Genomic DNA, 14988 nt, shown 5'->3' on the forward strand with positions numbered 1-14988 from the left:
ATTTGTTTAGTGGGAAGTAAAATGATTTTTTTTCCAGAGAAAACTTTTCTGTCATTCAAAAAAGTGTCAGGGGCGCCTGGGTGGCTCAGTCAGTTAAGTGTCCGACTTCAGCTCAGGTCATGATCTCACGGTTTGTAAGTTCGAGCCCCACATCGGACTCTGTGCTGACAGCTCAGAGCCTGGAGCCTGCTTCGGATTCTGTGTCTCCCTCTCTCTCCCTGCCCCTCCCCCACTCGTGCTGTCTCTCTGTCTCTCTCTCTCAAAAATAAATAGGAACATTAAAACAAAATCAATTTCTGGGGCACCTGGGTGGCTCAGGCGGTTGAACGTCTGACTTCGGCTCAGGTCATGATCCCACAGTTTGTGAGTTCAAGTCCCACATCGGTCTCTGATCCTCTGCCGCCCTCTCACTCTGCCCCTACCCTGCTTGTGCGCTCTCTTGCTTAAAAATAAAACATTAAAAAAAATCAATTTCTGACAAAATGGAGAATTTGTAAATATTAGGTGTTAGTTTTATATAAACTTTAAAATGTTGAAAGCTGAAGTTACTGGATACTTGTTGAAGCACAAGTAAGGAAAAGAAAAATAAAAGGGGGAGGGGGAGGGATCAGCCTTAATTATAATTTGCTGGATTTTTATTTTATTATTTATTATTTTTAAAAAAATTTTTTAATGTTTTATTTATTTTTGAGACAGAGAGAGACAGAGTATGAATGGGGGAGGGGCAGAGAGAGAAGGAGACACGGGATCCAAAGCAGGCTCCAGGCTCTGAGCTGTCAGCACAGAGCCCGACGTGAGGCTCGAACCCACGGACCATGAGATCATGACCTGAGCCGAAGTCGGACGCTCAACCGACTGAGCCACCCAGGCGCCCCTATTTATTATTTTTTTAAATGTTTATTTTTGAGAGTGTGCACAACTGGGGAAGTGGCAGAGAGAGAAGGGGACAGAGGATCCAAAGCAGGCTTCGTGCTGACAGCAGCAAGCCCATGATAATCATGACCTGAGCTGAAGTTGGATGCTCAACCGACTGAGCCACCCACGTGCCCCAATTTATGGATTTTTAAATTAGACGCCAATTTATTTCAGAAACTATACTGCAAGAAAATATTAACATAGCTAAACCTGTTCGCACATCATGGTAAGTTCATATGATGGAATAGTTCAACTCACACCTACAACGTGAATGAAACAATGAAAAGTTACATTAAAAAAAAAAAAAGAGTATGCATTGTACAATTCCATTTACACCAAGTTCTAGAATATGCAAAATTAACCTAAGGTGAAAAAAGTCAGAGTAGTGGTTGTCTCAGGACAGAAGTCTACTGACGGAAAGACAGAAATGAGAAATGCTCTGTATCTGATAAGCACATGGGCATATGCATTTGCTTGAATCCTACAGCTAAGATGTGTACACTTCAAAGTATGTAAACTTTACCTGAAAAAAAACCCAAAAACAAAGCCCAGAAATCATCGTTATCATCTAGCAGGAGACGCAAAGTAGGTGAATACACAGATGACACAAGAATGGCAAAATGATTACTAAAGCTGCGTTAACAGGTAGGTACACTTTGCGTATGTCGTGTAGTTTAGGTACAAGTTTATTACATTTTGTTTCAAGTTTTCCGTAAGAAAAAGCTAAAAAAACCAAAATGCTACTCTTTAGTAAATTAGGGTAAATTAATAGAAAACTGTGCTAGACATAAAAGGAAATTGTCTACATTATTTACATATTAACTAAGAATTGCCATCTCAATGAGTGGGATTCAAGTTAACGTTTTACTATACTTGACTTTCTATATAAAGATCTGCTGTCTAATATGCAAATCAAAGTTCCCAAATCCCTGAGGTTGTTGGATAAAGATTTAAGGACTTCGCCTACCAAGATAGGAGAGATCTAGAATCTGACGGCCAAGGAAGAAAAATAGAATAAAAGAGGGACTATTACAATTAGTCAAAAAGAAATGAGCTACTTTCAAAACTGTTGCCAGTGAATAAGGTTTGAACTTCACTCCAAATCATTTTTTCTATTTTTATTTATTTTTTAAAGCTTATTTGTTTTGAGAGCAAGAGAGTGCGAGTGGGGGAGGAGCGGCGGGGGGGGGGGGGGAGAGAGAGAGAGGGAGGGAGGGAGAGAGAGAGAGAGAGAGAGAGAGAGAGAGAGAGAATCCCAAGCCCGATGCGGGGCTTGATTTCACAACCATGAGATCATGACCTGAGACAAAATCAAGAGTTGGACACTTAACCGACCGAGCCACCCAGGTGCCCCTCTACACAGATTTTAAAAAGGTAATGAGACCTTGTTAAAATGTCTCTTAAAACTCTATTCTATCCTATAACTCAGACTATTTCATGAAAACATACTTTATACCTTTCTGTACTCCCTAAATTTCTTTAATATGAACTATACAGCATACACAATTTCAGAAAAGAAATTCAAATAAGGGGAAGGATACTACTGAGTGGACACAAATCACCGTAACTTTTGGCAATTTGATGACATACATTAAAAGTCTAAAATACACCCCAATCCTTTTACCCACCAGTTCCACTTCCAGGAGTATTTGTCTAAAGAAAATAAGCAGGTACACATAGAATTGGAGGGATCCTGCACACTCCAAATGCAAGGTCCAAGCAGTTCCAGCCCCTGTGCCTGACAGGCAAAGCATTTCTCAGATATCTGCATTGCTTTATCTATAACTTTATTTCAGGTCTTTGCTCAATTATTATTCTTCCATGGTCCCTTTTTAAAAAATAGCACCTCTCTAACCAATCACTCTTATTTTTCCTCATGTTTCATCACCTAATGTACTATGTGTCTGTGTGTGGCGTAAAAACATCCTCTTCCGCCCCCTGACTCTTCCCCCATTTGTAAGGAATAGAGATTTGTTTTGTTCAGCGTTCTACCTCCATCCCTTTGGACAGTGCCTGAGCTCTAATGGCAATCTAAAGTTGCTGAATGAATGAATGACGTTAATCATAGCATTATTTTGTACTAATGGAAAACTAGAAATAATCTAAATTTCTACTAGTGGATTCATTAATTAATAAGTAGCTGAATCCTTCTGACTGGTAGTTGAGAGAAAGTTACAGTAGGAGCTAGAAACTGTGGTCACTGTTGTTCTCCCCAGGGTTCTTACTAGTTCCACAACACATTCAGACTCACAAGACTTTGGCCTTGCACCGGCTCTCACTAGTGCCAAGTGGGGCGGACACAGCTACCTCTGCCTATGCGGCAGACATGCTGCGGCCAAGCTTTGGGATGGTTTGTTATGCAGCAACACTTAACTGGAACGCATTTTGGTGCCTGGAAGTTGGGTGCTACTGTAACAAAAAACCTAAAATGTATGGAGGAGGTTTGGGTATTGGGCAGTGGGTAGAAACTGGAAAGACCTTGAGGCAAGTATTGATGAGAACTTAGGGCCTCAAAGAGACTTAGAGCCTGAAGGCTCTCAAAGCCACTGTGAGGGAGAGCTTTAGGAAAATCAACATTACTGGAAGCTACAGAAAAGGGGACTTCTGTTCAGCAGCATTGTTGCTTCTAGTAAGGTGGGAAACAGGAAACAAACTCAATGAACTGGATAAGCCAGTCTAAGGAGACTTCCAGTGTTGAACCTTAGTTGCAGATGGTAAAATGTGAGAAGAGATAAGAAAGAACCGTTCCATATAAAGGAGCCAAGACTTGCAGGTATCCAAAAGAAAACATTTCTCATTCTCAGCCCCTCCAGACAGCAAACAATGCTAAAATTTAAAATGGTTTCTGAACAGGGGCGCCTGGGTGGCTCAGTTGGTTGAGCGTCTGACTCGATCTCGGCTCCGGTCATGAGATGGAGTGCCGTGCTGGGCTACGTACGTATGTAGAGCCTGCTTAAGAGTCTCTCTCCCTCTGCCCCTCCCCCACTGGCTCAAGCTCCTGCACTCTTTCTCTCTGAAAAAAAGAAATGGTTTCTGAACAGAAATCAAATTCAGTGCAGTGTCAGGAAAACAATAGGCATGACTGCAAAACCCTCTGTTAACATCTTACAAAGATTATTTTTTTGAAGATTTTATTTTTAAGTAACCTCTACACCCAACCTGGGGCTTGAGCTCACAACCCCAAGATCAAGAGTTTCATGCTCCACCGAATGAGCCGGCCAGGCACCCCAAGATTTAAAATGCTGCCTCAGAGAGTCTTTCAAACAAACAGGAATTCTAAGAAACTTATGGGTTTGGTCCCACAGCCTTGTACAGGGAGCTCAATGTAGAATACGATCTTGGTTCCCAAACTATGCCCTAAGGAACCCTGGAGCACTACAAGGAAATACAGCAATCTGTCAGTGACTGAACTACTAAGGCAAGGTAGTCCTGGTTTTAACACTAGACTACCGCATGCCTTTTGTTGACATCATCTTTGTGAAGATGGGTTTTCTGGCAGTTGCTATGATAAAAAGCAAGTACCCCTCAAAAGTCAATATGAAACAGGAAATGAGAGTGGCAGTGTCCAATATGATTCCAAGGCTACATCATAAAAACAATACAAATTCCTTCCAGCTCCCTTTCTCTTGGGACACTCGCCCTAGGAACCCAGCCGCCATGCAGTGAGGAAGCCCAGGCCACACAGAGAGGCCATAGGTAGGTGTTTCCGGTAACAGTCCTGGCTTAGGTCTCAGCTAACAGCCAGCTTCAACTGTCAGAGCAATGAATGAGCAAACCTTCAGATGATTCCAGCCTCTGGACTTGCAAGTCTTCTGAGTAAGGACAGCACGGAACAGAGATTACCCTTCTCCACTGTGCTCTGCCCACACTACTGACCCACAGAATCCATGAGCATAAAAAAATGGTTGTTTTATGCCACTAAATTTTGGGGCAACTGTTATGCAGCCACACTAACTATATCAATGGGGGTTCAGTATATAATACAAATAAAAAAACTAAAAAACAGGCCATGCATAGAGCAATGACAGTCATCATGAATCAAAGATGATTTACCCAATTCTGTGCATCTGGGATCCCTTAAAAAAAAAAAAAAGAGTGGGGAACAAAATCATTAAAAGATACATTAAAAATTTTTTATTAAGTAAACTCTATATCCAATGTGGGGCTTGAACTCATGACTCTGAGATCAAGAGTCGCATGCTCTACTAACTGGGCCAGCCAGGCACCCTAAAAGATTCTTATTTATTTATTTAAATGTTTTATTTATTTTTGAGACAGAGAGAGACAGAGCATGAACGAGGGAGGGTCAGAGAGAGGGAGACACAGAATCTGAAACAGGCTCCAGGCTCTGAGCTGTTAGCACAGAGCCCAACGCGGGGCTTGAACTCACGGACCGTGAGATCATGACCTGAGCCGAAGTCGGCCGCCTAACCGACTGAGCCACTCAGGCGCCCCAAAGATTCATTTTTAAAAACTCAAAACAAATAGGTCTCATTCACCAATCTTTTGATGTAGGACCAAAGCCTCTTTGAATAGAAGTTCCAACATATATCTTTTATATATACACTGCACCCATAGTACATCCTCCAAGAGTTCCAATTCTGGTTTCTTTAAAGCAGAAACATGCAGCAAGAACTTAAAAATGCTTACAAAGCAGTCTGAATGCAGAATTTTCTTACATTTTTCTACTTGTCTCATTCATACCTAATTGGAAAGGAATTTTTAAAATTTCCTTTCCTGAGTCTTTGCAAAACATTCAGCTCATTTTAACCATTTCCATAACAGATAATTAAATTGTATAATTATAAAAAAAGCAAAATGGGTCACAAACAGGTCTGCAAGCTTAAAAAAAACTCTTGGTAAGTATTTTTATATATGTGTGTCTGTATTGTCTAATTCTATGTACTTAAAAAAAAATTTTTTTGGGGGGGGAGGGGCACCTGGGTGGCTCAGTTAACCATCTGACTTTGGCTCAGGTCCTGATTTCGCAGTTTGAGTTCAAGCCCTGTGTCGGGCTTTGTGCTGACCGCTCAGAGCCTGGAGCCTGCCTCGGATTCTGTGTCTCCCCCACTCTCTACCCCTCCCCTGCTCGCACTCTGTCTCTGTCTCTCTCTCTCAAAAATAAACATTAAACAAAATTTAATAACAAAAAAATTTTTTTTGATTTTTATTTGAGAAGGAGAGAGTGTGTGTGTGTGCACGTGCAGGACAGAGGAGTGGAAGGAGAGGGAGCAGTGGGGGGGAAGAGGGGAAGAGAGACAGAAAGGGAGAGAGGGAGAGAGAGAGGATGTATCTTAAGCAGCCTCCAAGCTCAGCACAGAGCCTGATGTGGAGCTCAATCCCATGACCCTGGGATCCTGACCTGAGCCGAAATCAAGAGTTGGATGCTCAACCAACTGAGTCACCCAGGCACCCCTAATTCCATATACTTTTATGTAGTGTTTTTGTTTTATTTTGTTTCTAAAAGGGAGGAAGAGGATGGGGTACCTGGCTGGCTCGGTAGAGCATCTGACTCTTGACCTCAGGGTTATGGGTTCAAGTCCCATGTTAGGTGTAGAGATTACTTAAAAAAAGTAAAGAGAAGGAGGTAGCTTTGATGGCCACTCATTTTTTGAACTAGCTTTTTTCCTACCACCCAATTATGCTTTCCAGAGGTAGTTTTGATACAATATGATACAATATAGAGACAAGAAGTTTCATGAAAGTATTAAGTCGTTCTGGAAGATAGGAATCTACATTATCTGTTGATTCTGCTAAGAGAAGTCAGAGATGGGGATCTTCAAGCCACATACCTTATTACTTGATTGATGTAAGAAACACCATTATTTATCTATCATTAAAACAAAACACTGTCATTGAAACCACAACACAATGCTAAGATATTACTGATTGCACTTCGAATCAATGAAGTATAATACTCTTTCGACAAGCACAAATAATTACATGTTAAGGAAATCATGTAAGTAGAGAACACTGATAATTACTGGTCAAAGGAAATCATATACAACAGTTGTAATCAACATGCTTACATTCTATCCTAGCTGGAATTTTTTAAATGGAAATTTCAAAGAAACAAGTCCTTCAGAGACACGAAGCTACTTCCAAATCAGGATATAAACAATTTGGTAATTAACAGTTTAAAGAGGCAATTAAGTGACAGTTAATAACACTGATGAATATGTAAAAGAATATGTGGAATTCTCAATTAGATCTCTACTTTTTCCTCTCTAGATTGTATGCACATGTCCCCTTCCTATTTAAATACAGAAGGGTAACAGTATCTTTCAAGTAAGTATTAAAGTCTCCGTGTTTACAAACTGATAATCTTCATGCAGTATCTCCCAGATCCTCTAATTTAAAATTCCTTTCTAAAAGAAAAAGGAGTTTCAAAAAGTACTTTCAGCGCAGTTGAAATTCCATTCAATTTACCTCTTTTTTGGGGCATCTTCCGGAACTTTGTGAAGCCTGCCAGTTGTAGCCTCTATACTCTTAAGTTGTCTTCTATTGGGTGGCCTTGTTGTTTGTACTTTGGCTGTGCTTAATTCAACTCGCATGCCCTTAATAATACCTAACAAGTCTTTTTTTGTGTTCTCCTTCACACTCTCTTGGGTCTCTGTTTCCTTGGAAATATCACGTGTTGGAGCAGACTGCTCATCTTTCTTGTTACAGATCACGTTGTTCGTGCCAAAATATCGGTGGACTTCACTTTTTGTCCTAGAAAGATGTATTAAAAAAATGAAAAATACAATGAAAAATAATAAAGTGACCCAAAAGCACTGCTTCTGTTTTAAAATTTTCCAATTCGAACCCTTCCCTTTTGCTTTTTATTATTATTGTCAGCAACCATAATGAAGCAATTTTAACATTTATTGAATACAGAATATGTGCCTAGTCTGGTGCAACATATTTTATGCACATTTTCTCATACCCACATCAACTCCATAAGGCAAGTATTATCCCCATTCTGCAGATAAGGAAACTGGAAACCAGAGAAGTGAAGCGATTTACCCAAGGTCATGTAGCTTAAAGCTCACTAAGACCTAAGACATGCTGGTGAGTCACAAATGGGTTACAGATGTGGTGAGACACTGATTGATCAACTTGTCCTTGGGGTAGCTGAGGGAGGCCTGGGCTGCTGGTGCACTTAACTGTTGCCTCCCTCCATTTACCTCAGGATCATTTTCTATTTGTTCCATGACATTAAAAAAGGTCGCAACTTTCTGATCCGCTCTTGGCAGCGGAACGACCGCCGAGCTGCAGATTTTTGTGAAAACCCTTATGGAGAAGACCATCACTCTCCAGGCTGATCCCTCAAAAAGAAGACAAAACGGAAAGGACAAGATCCAGGATAAGGGAGGAATTCCTCTTGATCAGTGGAGACCAATCTCCACTGGCGGGCAACCGGAAGATGGATATACCCGGCCTGTCACAACATTCCAAAGGAGTCTACCCTTGATCTTGTGTTAAGACTTCACGGCGGTGTTAAGAAAAGGAAGAAGTCTTCTACCACTCCCAGAAGAATAAGCATAAGAGAAAGAAGGTTAAGGCAGCTGTCCTGAAATACTATTAAGTGGACGAAAATGGCAAATCAGTTGCCTTTGTCAGGAATGCCCTTCAGATGAATGTGGTGCTGGAGTTTTTATGGCTAGCCACTTTGACAGATATGGTGACATATGCTGTCTGACCTATTGCTTCAACAAATCAAAACCAAGTAATTGTTTACAGGTTAACAAAAGACAGGAACTAACATTTAAAAAAAAAAAAGGCTGCAAAACACTGACAGGGTTAGTAAATTTCAATTTATTATTTTCAAACCCCAAACTGACTGACTGCCATGTCCTTAACATGATATAATAATACCTCTTTGAAAGCTATAAACATTTCTATTAACAAAGAAAGGTTACTTTCTTTAAAAAACATGTCTGGATAGGGGCTCCTGGGTGGCTCAGTTGGTTAAGCAGTCCACCTCTGGATTTCAGCTGAGGTTATGATCTCCCCTGCATTGGGCTCCACAATGCAGAAGTGTGCTTGGGATTCTCTCGTTCCCTGTCTGCACCCCTCCCCCTCTCCACTCCCTTCCCACATGTGTGTTCTCTCTCTCTCTCAAGAATAAATGATTGTTTAAAAATAAAATAAAAAAATAAAAGGGGCGCCTGGGTGGCTCAGTCAATTAAGTGGCCAAGTATTGATTTTGGCTCAGGTCATGATCTCATGGTTGTTGAGTTCGAGCCCCACGTCAGGCTCCACACTGCAGTGTGAAGCCTACTTGGGATTCTCTCTGTCCCTCCCATTTTCTCTGTCTCTCTCTCTCTCTCAAAATAAGTAAAATAAACTTAAAAAATAAAAAAACAAAAGCCATGTCTGGATATTATTCTAATCTGATTAACTTTCTCCCTGAGCTACGTGTCATTTAACCAATCACCATTTGTAAACTAAGCTAAAATGGAACAAAAAAAGGATATTCAGTGGCTACTTTCTGCTTTCTTCATTAGATACATTTGTGAAAAAGAACAACACAAATGATTACATCTATTTCAAATTCATGCAAAAGATTTGCCAAATCTAAGTAACCCAAATAGCTAATTTTATTTTGTGATGTTAAAAACCTTTTGATACTTGATACTGAAGAACTTTAAAAACTAATCAATGTGTTAGATTAAGAGAGTATGACGTATGAAAAGTCATTCATTAAACACAATGAGCATCTATTTTGTGTCGAGCGCTACCCTACACACTGGTGATACATTAGTAAATAAGAATTTCATGGTCCCTATCTTTATGAAGATAACAGGTTAGAACACTGTTTCTCAAACTTCAATATGCTTAAGAGTTACCTAAGTGACTTTTAAAAAACAGGTTCTGTGGTCCAACCAAGGAATTGATTCAGTAGCTTTGAAGAGGGACTCAGAGTTTGCATTTCTAACAAGTTTCAAGTAACGCTGATGCTGCCCATCAGAGGACCACATTGGAGGAGCTATGCTACGTATGTCATTTAATCCTTACAATCTTATAGGACCAGTTTTACTATTTGTATTATAGAAGAAGAAACTGTATTATAGAAGAAGAAGAACTTAACATTCAAAGATGTTAAATCAGTGGCTCTTAACCTTTAGGGATCATATGAATTACACAGGGAGCTTATTTAAAACATATTCCTGAGATTCTTAGTTGCTAAGTTTGGAATGGGGCCCAAGGACATGCCTGCATTTAACCAAGATACCAGGCGATTCTGATATAACTCATCTCAAGACCCTACATCAGACCCTGGGTTACTTATTATACCAAGTTCTCAAAGCTAGCAAACGCGAGTACCAGGCTAGGGACCTTTTAATGAAAGACAAAATGGCTACTTCCAAAAATGCGGAACCAAATTATCTGATCTGCTTATAAAAATTTCAGAGGTGGGGCGCCTGGCTGGCTCAGCTGGTGAAGCATGCAACTCTTGATCTCAGAGTCGTGAGTTCAAGCCCCACGTTGGGCACAAAGCCTCTTTTATATATGTGTGTATGTGTATACACACACACACACACACACACACACACACACACACACACAGACACACACACACAAATACATGCATGTATGCCAGAGGCTCAGGTGTGTGGGTGGCTCAGTCAGTCAAGCGTCCGACTCTTGATTTTGGCTTAGGTCATGATCTCAGGAGTTCATGAGATCGAGCCCCACGTCAGCTCAGCGCTGACAGCACAGAGCCTGCTTGGGATTCTCTCTCTCCCTCTCTCTCTCTCTGCCCGTTTCCCGCTCCCATGATGCTCTCTCTCTCTCTCAAAATAAATAAATTAAAAAAAAATGACAGAGGCTATCAAATCAGGCACTTAACAACTAGAATGCAAAACCAGGCACATAACTAGCATCCTTATAATCAGTACACAGGACCTTCATCATAATATCATTCACCATGTGGTACAATTCAATTTAGGAAAATGCTCTATTATTTTGTATGTACAAGTTAAATTAACATTAAAGGTGTTATAACAGAAAGGTGTCAATCAGGAGAATGAATTTCACATATAACCTCCCTCCTTCAATGTTTCCTTCCAAGGCTGTTACAAGGCTACAGAAAGTAATCTGTGTTTACTGCAGGAAACTCAGGTACAGGCAGTTAACTCATAACACTAAAATAATAAAACTCCAGTCATAACCTCCCACTTGGGCTTGTTTCTGCTGAGAGCCTCCATCTCCTCAGCACTTCATTTAAGAAAAAAAAAGTTTTTTAAGTTTATTTGTTTATTTTGAGAGAGACAGAGACAGCGCAAGTGGGGGAGGGGCAGAGACAGAGGGAGAGAGAGAATCCCGAGCAGGCTTCGTGCTGCCAGCACAGAGCCCAATGCAGGCGAACCGTGAGATCATGACCCGAGCTGAAACCAAGAGTCGGATGCTTAACTGACTGTGCCACGTGGGCACCCCTCCATAGCACTTCAAATCCAACACATCCAAATCCACGTTCAAGAGTCCCCTCTCCTACTGACTTTCCATTTTTCACCCTTCTGTACCGAAGGGGCTCCTTCCCATAATAGATATTTTGTATTTTCAAAACCGTGACGTATTTTAAAAAGCCTTCTCAAAGCTGCTCCTCATTCTTCTGTTAACATTAATGGTACCCTAATCCTCCAAGGCAGCCAGCTGAAATCTTTTCACTACCTTACCCTTATTTCCTCATATGTCACATCGTATCAATTCTACCTGTGCAATTTTTCTCCTCCATCCAGTTGTTACTTCCCATCCCCACTGCTACCAACTTGCTTAGAGCTGCACTTAACCAGACTGGCCCCAAATCGTTCTGCAGGGACTATAATGCAGTAAAATTAAGTTTTCATAATGATGTGAGTTCTCAGAGAAGAAATACCAACATAAAGTATGCATAACTACCCTTTGTTGCCTGGCTAGCTCCAACCCTTAGTCCCCCTCCACAGTTTATCAGATTTCTTTTCCAGAAAGGATACTCTGAACCTTTCTTTCCTTCAATGGTTAGCTGTCCCGACTTGCTCACCCAGCGATTACTTTATTAAAGCAGTCTGTGTTACCTACACCATCTCAGCTTTACTCCACTGTACTTGAATTGCCTGCCTGGTGGAATCATAAGCTCCGTGATGGCAGGATCGTTTTTATTCGGGACTTAACAACAGTATTGGTACATTGTAAACACTTTCAATAATGAACCAGAGGATAAATGGAGGCTGGAATGAGACCATTATACTCTTGGCAAGTAATAAAATAAAATAAGACAACTTTACTTCTGGAGGCTGGATTGAATGAGGGGAGAAGTGGCAAGAGGTACGAGGCGCGGTACGTAGTAGAGAGCACAGGACAAACCATGCACGTATCCGTAGCTCTGTTTCTCACTCACATATGACCTTGGGCAAGTCATTTTACCTTTCTGGGATTTCCCTTTCCTCAGATGTAAAGCAACGGCTTTTAGGACCTCGCGGGTAGTAACATCGACCCCAGGAGAAAGATCACTGAATACACCGGCGGGAGGCCAGGGGTTGCCTGAAGACCTGCGGGGCCCACAGCGCCGAAATGCGGTACCTGACCGTTCCGTGCGGAGCACCGAGTCGCACAATCGCAGCCGCCGGTGCCTCTGAGCCTCCAGGGCATAAAGGGAAGGGGGAGAGGAGGCGAAGAGGTATGATCGCGGAGACTCTTGGAAACATCGCCAAGAAGCAAACACAATCGCACACACAACGGAGTGGCGGGTCCCTCTGCTAAACACATCCCTCGCCCTCTCTTCCGTTCCCCAGCCTGGCGCGTTCCTTCTCTTCCGGTTCCGGTGGGCAACAGGGGCGGCTAACTGCGTTCCGGACTCGCCCGCGGGCGGCCACGTTGCGTGCGCTGCTTCCAGGCGATTCTAGTCTAGGAGGTAAAATCGATGCCCGAGTTCAGCTAAGATACGCTGGTTGAGGCAGGACCCAGATGGTGGAGGGAGGGTGTGGAGGGGGGGAGTTACTGTGCAAATGCTACTTTGGGGGCCAGTAAAAGGAGGCGGAGAACTGACCTTACTGGGCGGTTTTGGGGGAGAGGATCCACAGCGTTCATCACATCCTCTAGATGATCTGTAGCCACCAAGGTTAAAAAAGAAAATTTACCATAGGACACGCTGCCCGATAAATTAGTATTTCTTTTCAGGCACTGTTCTTGATGTAGAGTCAAGACACGTGAGACATACATGTTTCGTCTTTTCAAAAATGGTTTTACGGATAGAAATCTGCAAGAGAAAGGCTTGACTTTTTCTGCCCTCCGTGAAGGCAGTGAACAGTGGATGAGGGGTGATCGATCAAACCTGGAAGTGCGTGAGCATAAACCCTCTGGGAAGATGCCAGCTAATAGGTCACGTGGGAACCTCTGGCTTAATGTTTAAGTTTATTTATCATTTTTTTTCAATTAAAAAATTTTTAATGTTTATATGAGAGAGAGAGAGAGAGAGAGAGCATAAGCGGGGGAGGGGAGAGAGAGAGGGAGACAGAGAATCTGAAGCAGGCTCCAGGTTCTGAGCTGTCAGCACAGAGCCAGATGCGGGGCTCCAGCTGTGAGATTGTGACTTAAGCCGAAGTTGGAGGCTTAACCGACTGAGCCACCCAGGTGCCCATATTTTTTTAATTAAACATTTTTTATTTTATTTTATTTTATTTTTGAGAGGGAGGATCAGAGAGAGAATCTTAAGGAGGCTCTGCACCGTCAACGCAGACCCCCAACCAGGGTCTTAAATTCACAAGCCGGTGAGATCATGACCTGAGCTGAAACCAAGAGTCAGTGGCTCAACTGGCTGAACCATCCAGGTGCCCCTATTTATTTATGTTGAGAAAGATAGAGAGCAAGCTTGTGTACACACTCGAGAGGCAGAGAGAGAGAGAGACAGACAGACAGACAGGGAGAATCCCAAGCAGGCTCTGTGCTGCCAGTGCTATGGGTGCTGAGCCCAACTCAGAGCTGGAACCCAGGAACCTGTGAGATCATGACCTGAGCTGAAATTAAGAATCAGATGCTTAACCACTTGGGCCACCCAGGAACCTCTAGTTTAGAGTTACACGTGGGCAGTTGAATGCTGACATTAACTTTTCCCCCACAACTTCAAAAAAGAATCAAGATTGGTGGCAAATTTTTTTTGTAATCTGAAATACAGAAGAGTGCACAAGTCATAAACATGTTGAGGAAAATGTGCTTAATGAATTATCTCAGAATGAATTTGCCCATGTGAACCACCACCCAGATCAAGACATAGAATATTACCAAGAGAGTATACTTAATTTGATATCACTTGATATCTGGTTGAAAATCCATTCATGAGTGTAATAGTCCATTAAAATCACATTAAACTTTTTAAAAATGTTTATTTATTTTTGAGAGGCGGGGGAGGGGCAGAAAGAGGGAGACAGAATCCAAAGCAGGCTTCAGGCTCTGAGCTGTCAGCACAGAGTCTGATTCGGGGCTCCAACTCACGAATCGCGAGATCATGGCCTAAGCCGAAGTTGGGCGTTTAACCGACTGAGCCACCCAGGGACCCCCAAATCACATTTAATAGTTACTTCATCCTTTTCCCAATTTCTTATAATAACCCTAGCTTTTTTTTTTTTTCTTTTAAGGTTGACAAAGGGGACTGAAACCGCCATCTCAGATTCACAGCTTCTCTGGAGGTATATCCTGTCCCAATTATCCTGATCCTAGTCAACTCTACTGCACTATCCATCCTGTACATTACTTAACCTCCTTCATTGGGGCAGATAGGGTGTGACTTATATGAGAGTACCGGGCTGAAGGTCACAAGCAGGGATTGAAATTCAGCCTTGCTCAACTCTCTGACTCCTTCAACTGTCACTTTCCAAAAGAGGCCTTCTTTGACTTCTGTAGCCTCCTGTGCCATCCAGTCACACTCTCTGGCAGGGATTACTGCTGTCTACCAGTCCCTGTTTGCTTCTTTCTCTGGAGCTTTAGCTCAACACATGGCCACAGCAGAGACTACATTTCCCAGCCTCCCTTGCAGGCAGGTATGTCTGCATCTAATCAATAGAATGTGGGTAGAGGTGATGTGCCCTTAAAAATGGGCACAAATTGCCCACA

At 42.1% G+C, this 14988-nt stretch overlaps 1 protein-coding gene across 3 annotated transcripts in view; it reads right to left on the bottom strand.

Moving 5' to 3' along the window:
• MRPS31 (mitochondrial ribosomal protein S31) overlaps positions 1–12650 on the bottom strand; it is a 38480-nt gene extending 25830 nt beyond the window's left edge. For all 3 annotated transcript variants that reach the window (XM_047872353.1, XM_047872346.1, XM_047872360.1), the window contains exons 1-2: positions 12463–12650; positions 7345–7629 (exon numbers count right to left, since the gene is read on the bottom strand). In XM_047872353.1, the coding sequence (XP_047728309.1) occupies positions 7345–7629; positions 12463–12587 (410 nt within the window). In that variant the 5' untranslated portion in view covers positions 12588–12650. The remainder of the gene's footprint in view (positions 1–7344; positions 7630–12462) is intronic.
• Between the last annotated feature and the right edge of the window lie 2338 nt (positions 12651–14988).

Source organism: Prionailurus viverrinus, chromosome A1 (assembly GCF_022837055.1).
Source record: "Prionailurus viverrinus isolate Anna chromosome A1, UM_Priviv_1.0, whole genome shotgun sequence".
Taxonomy (NCBI): domain Eukaryota; kingdom Metazoa; phylum Chordata; class Mammalia; order Carnivora; family Felidae; genus Prionailurus; species Prionailurus viverrinus.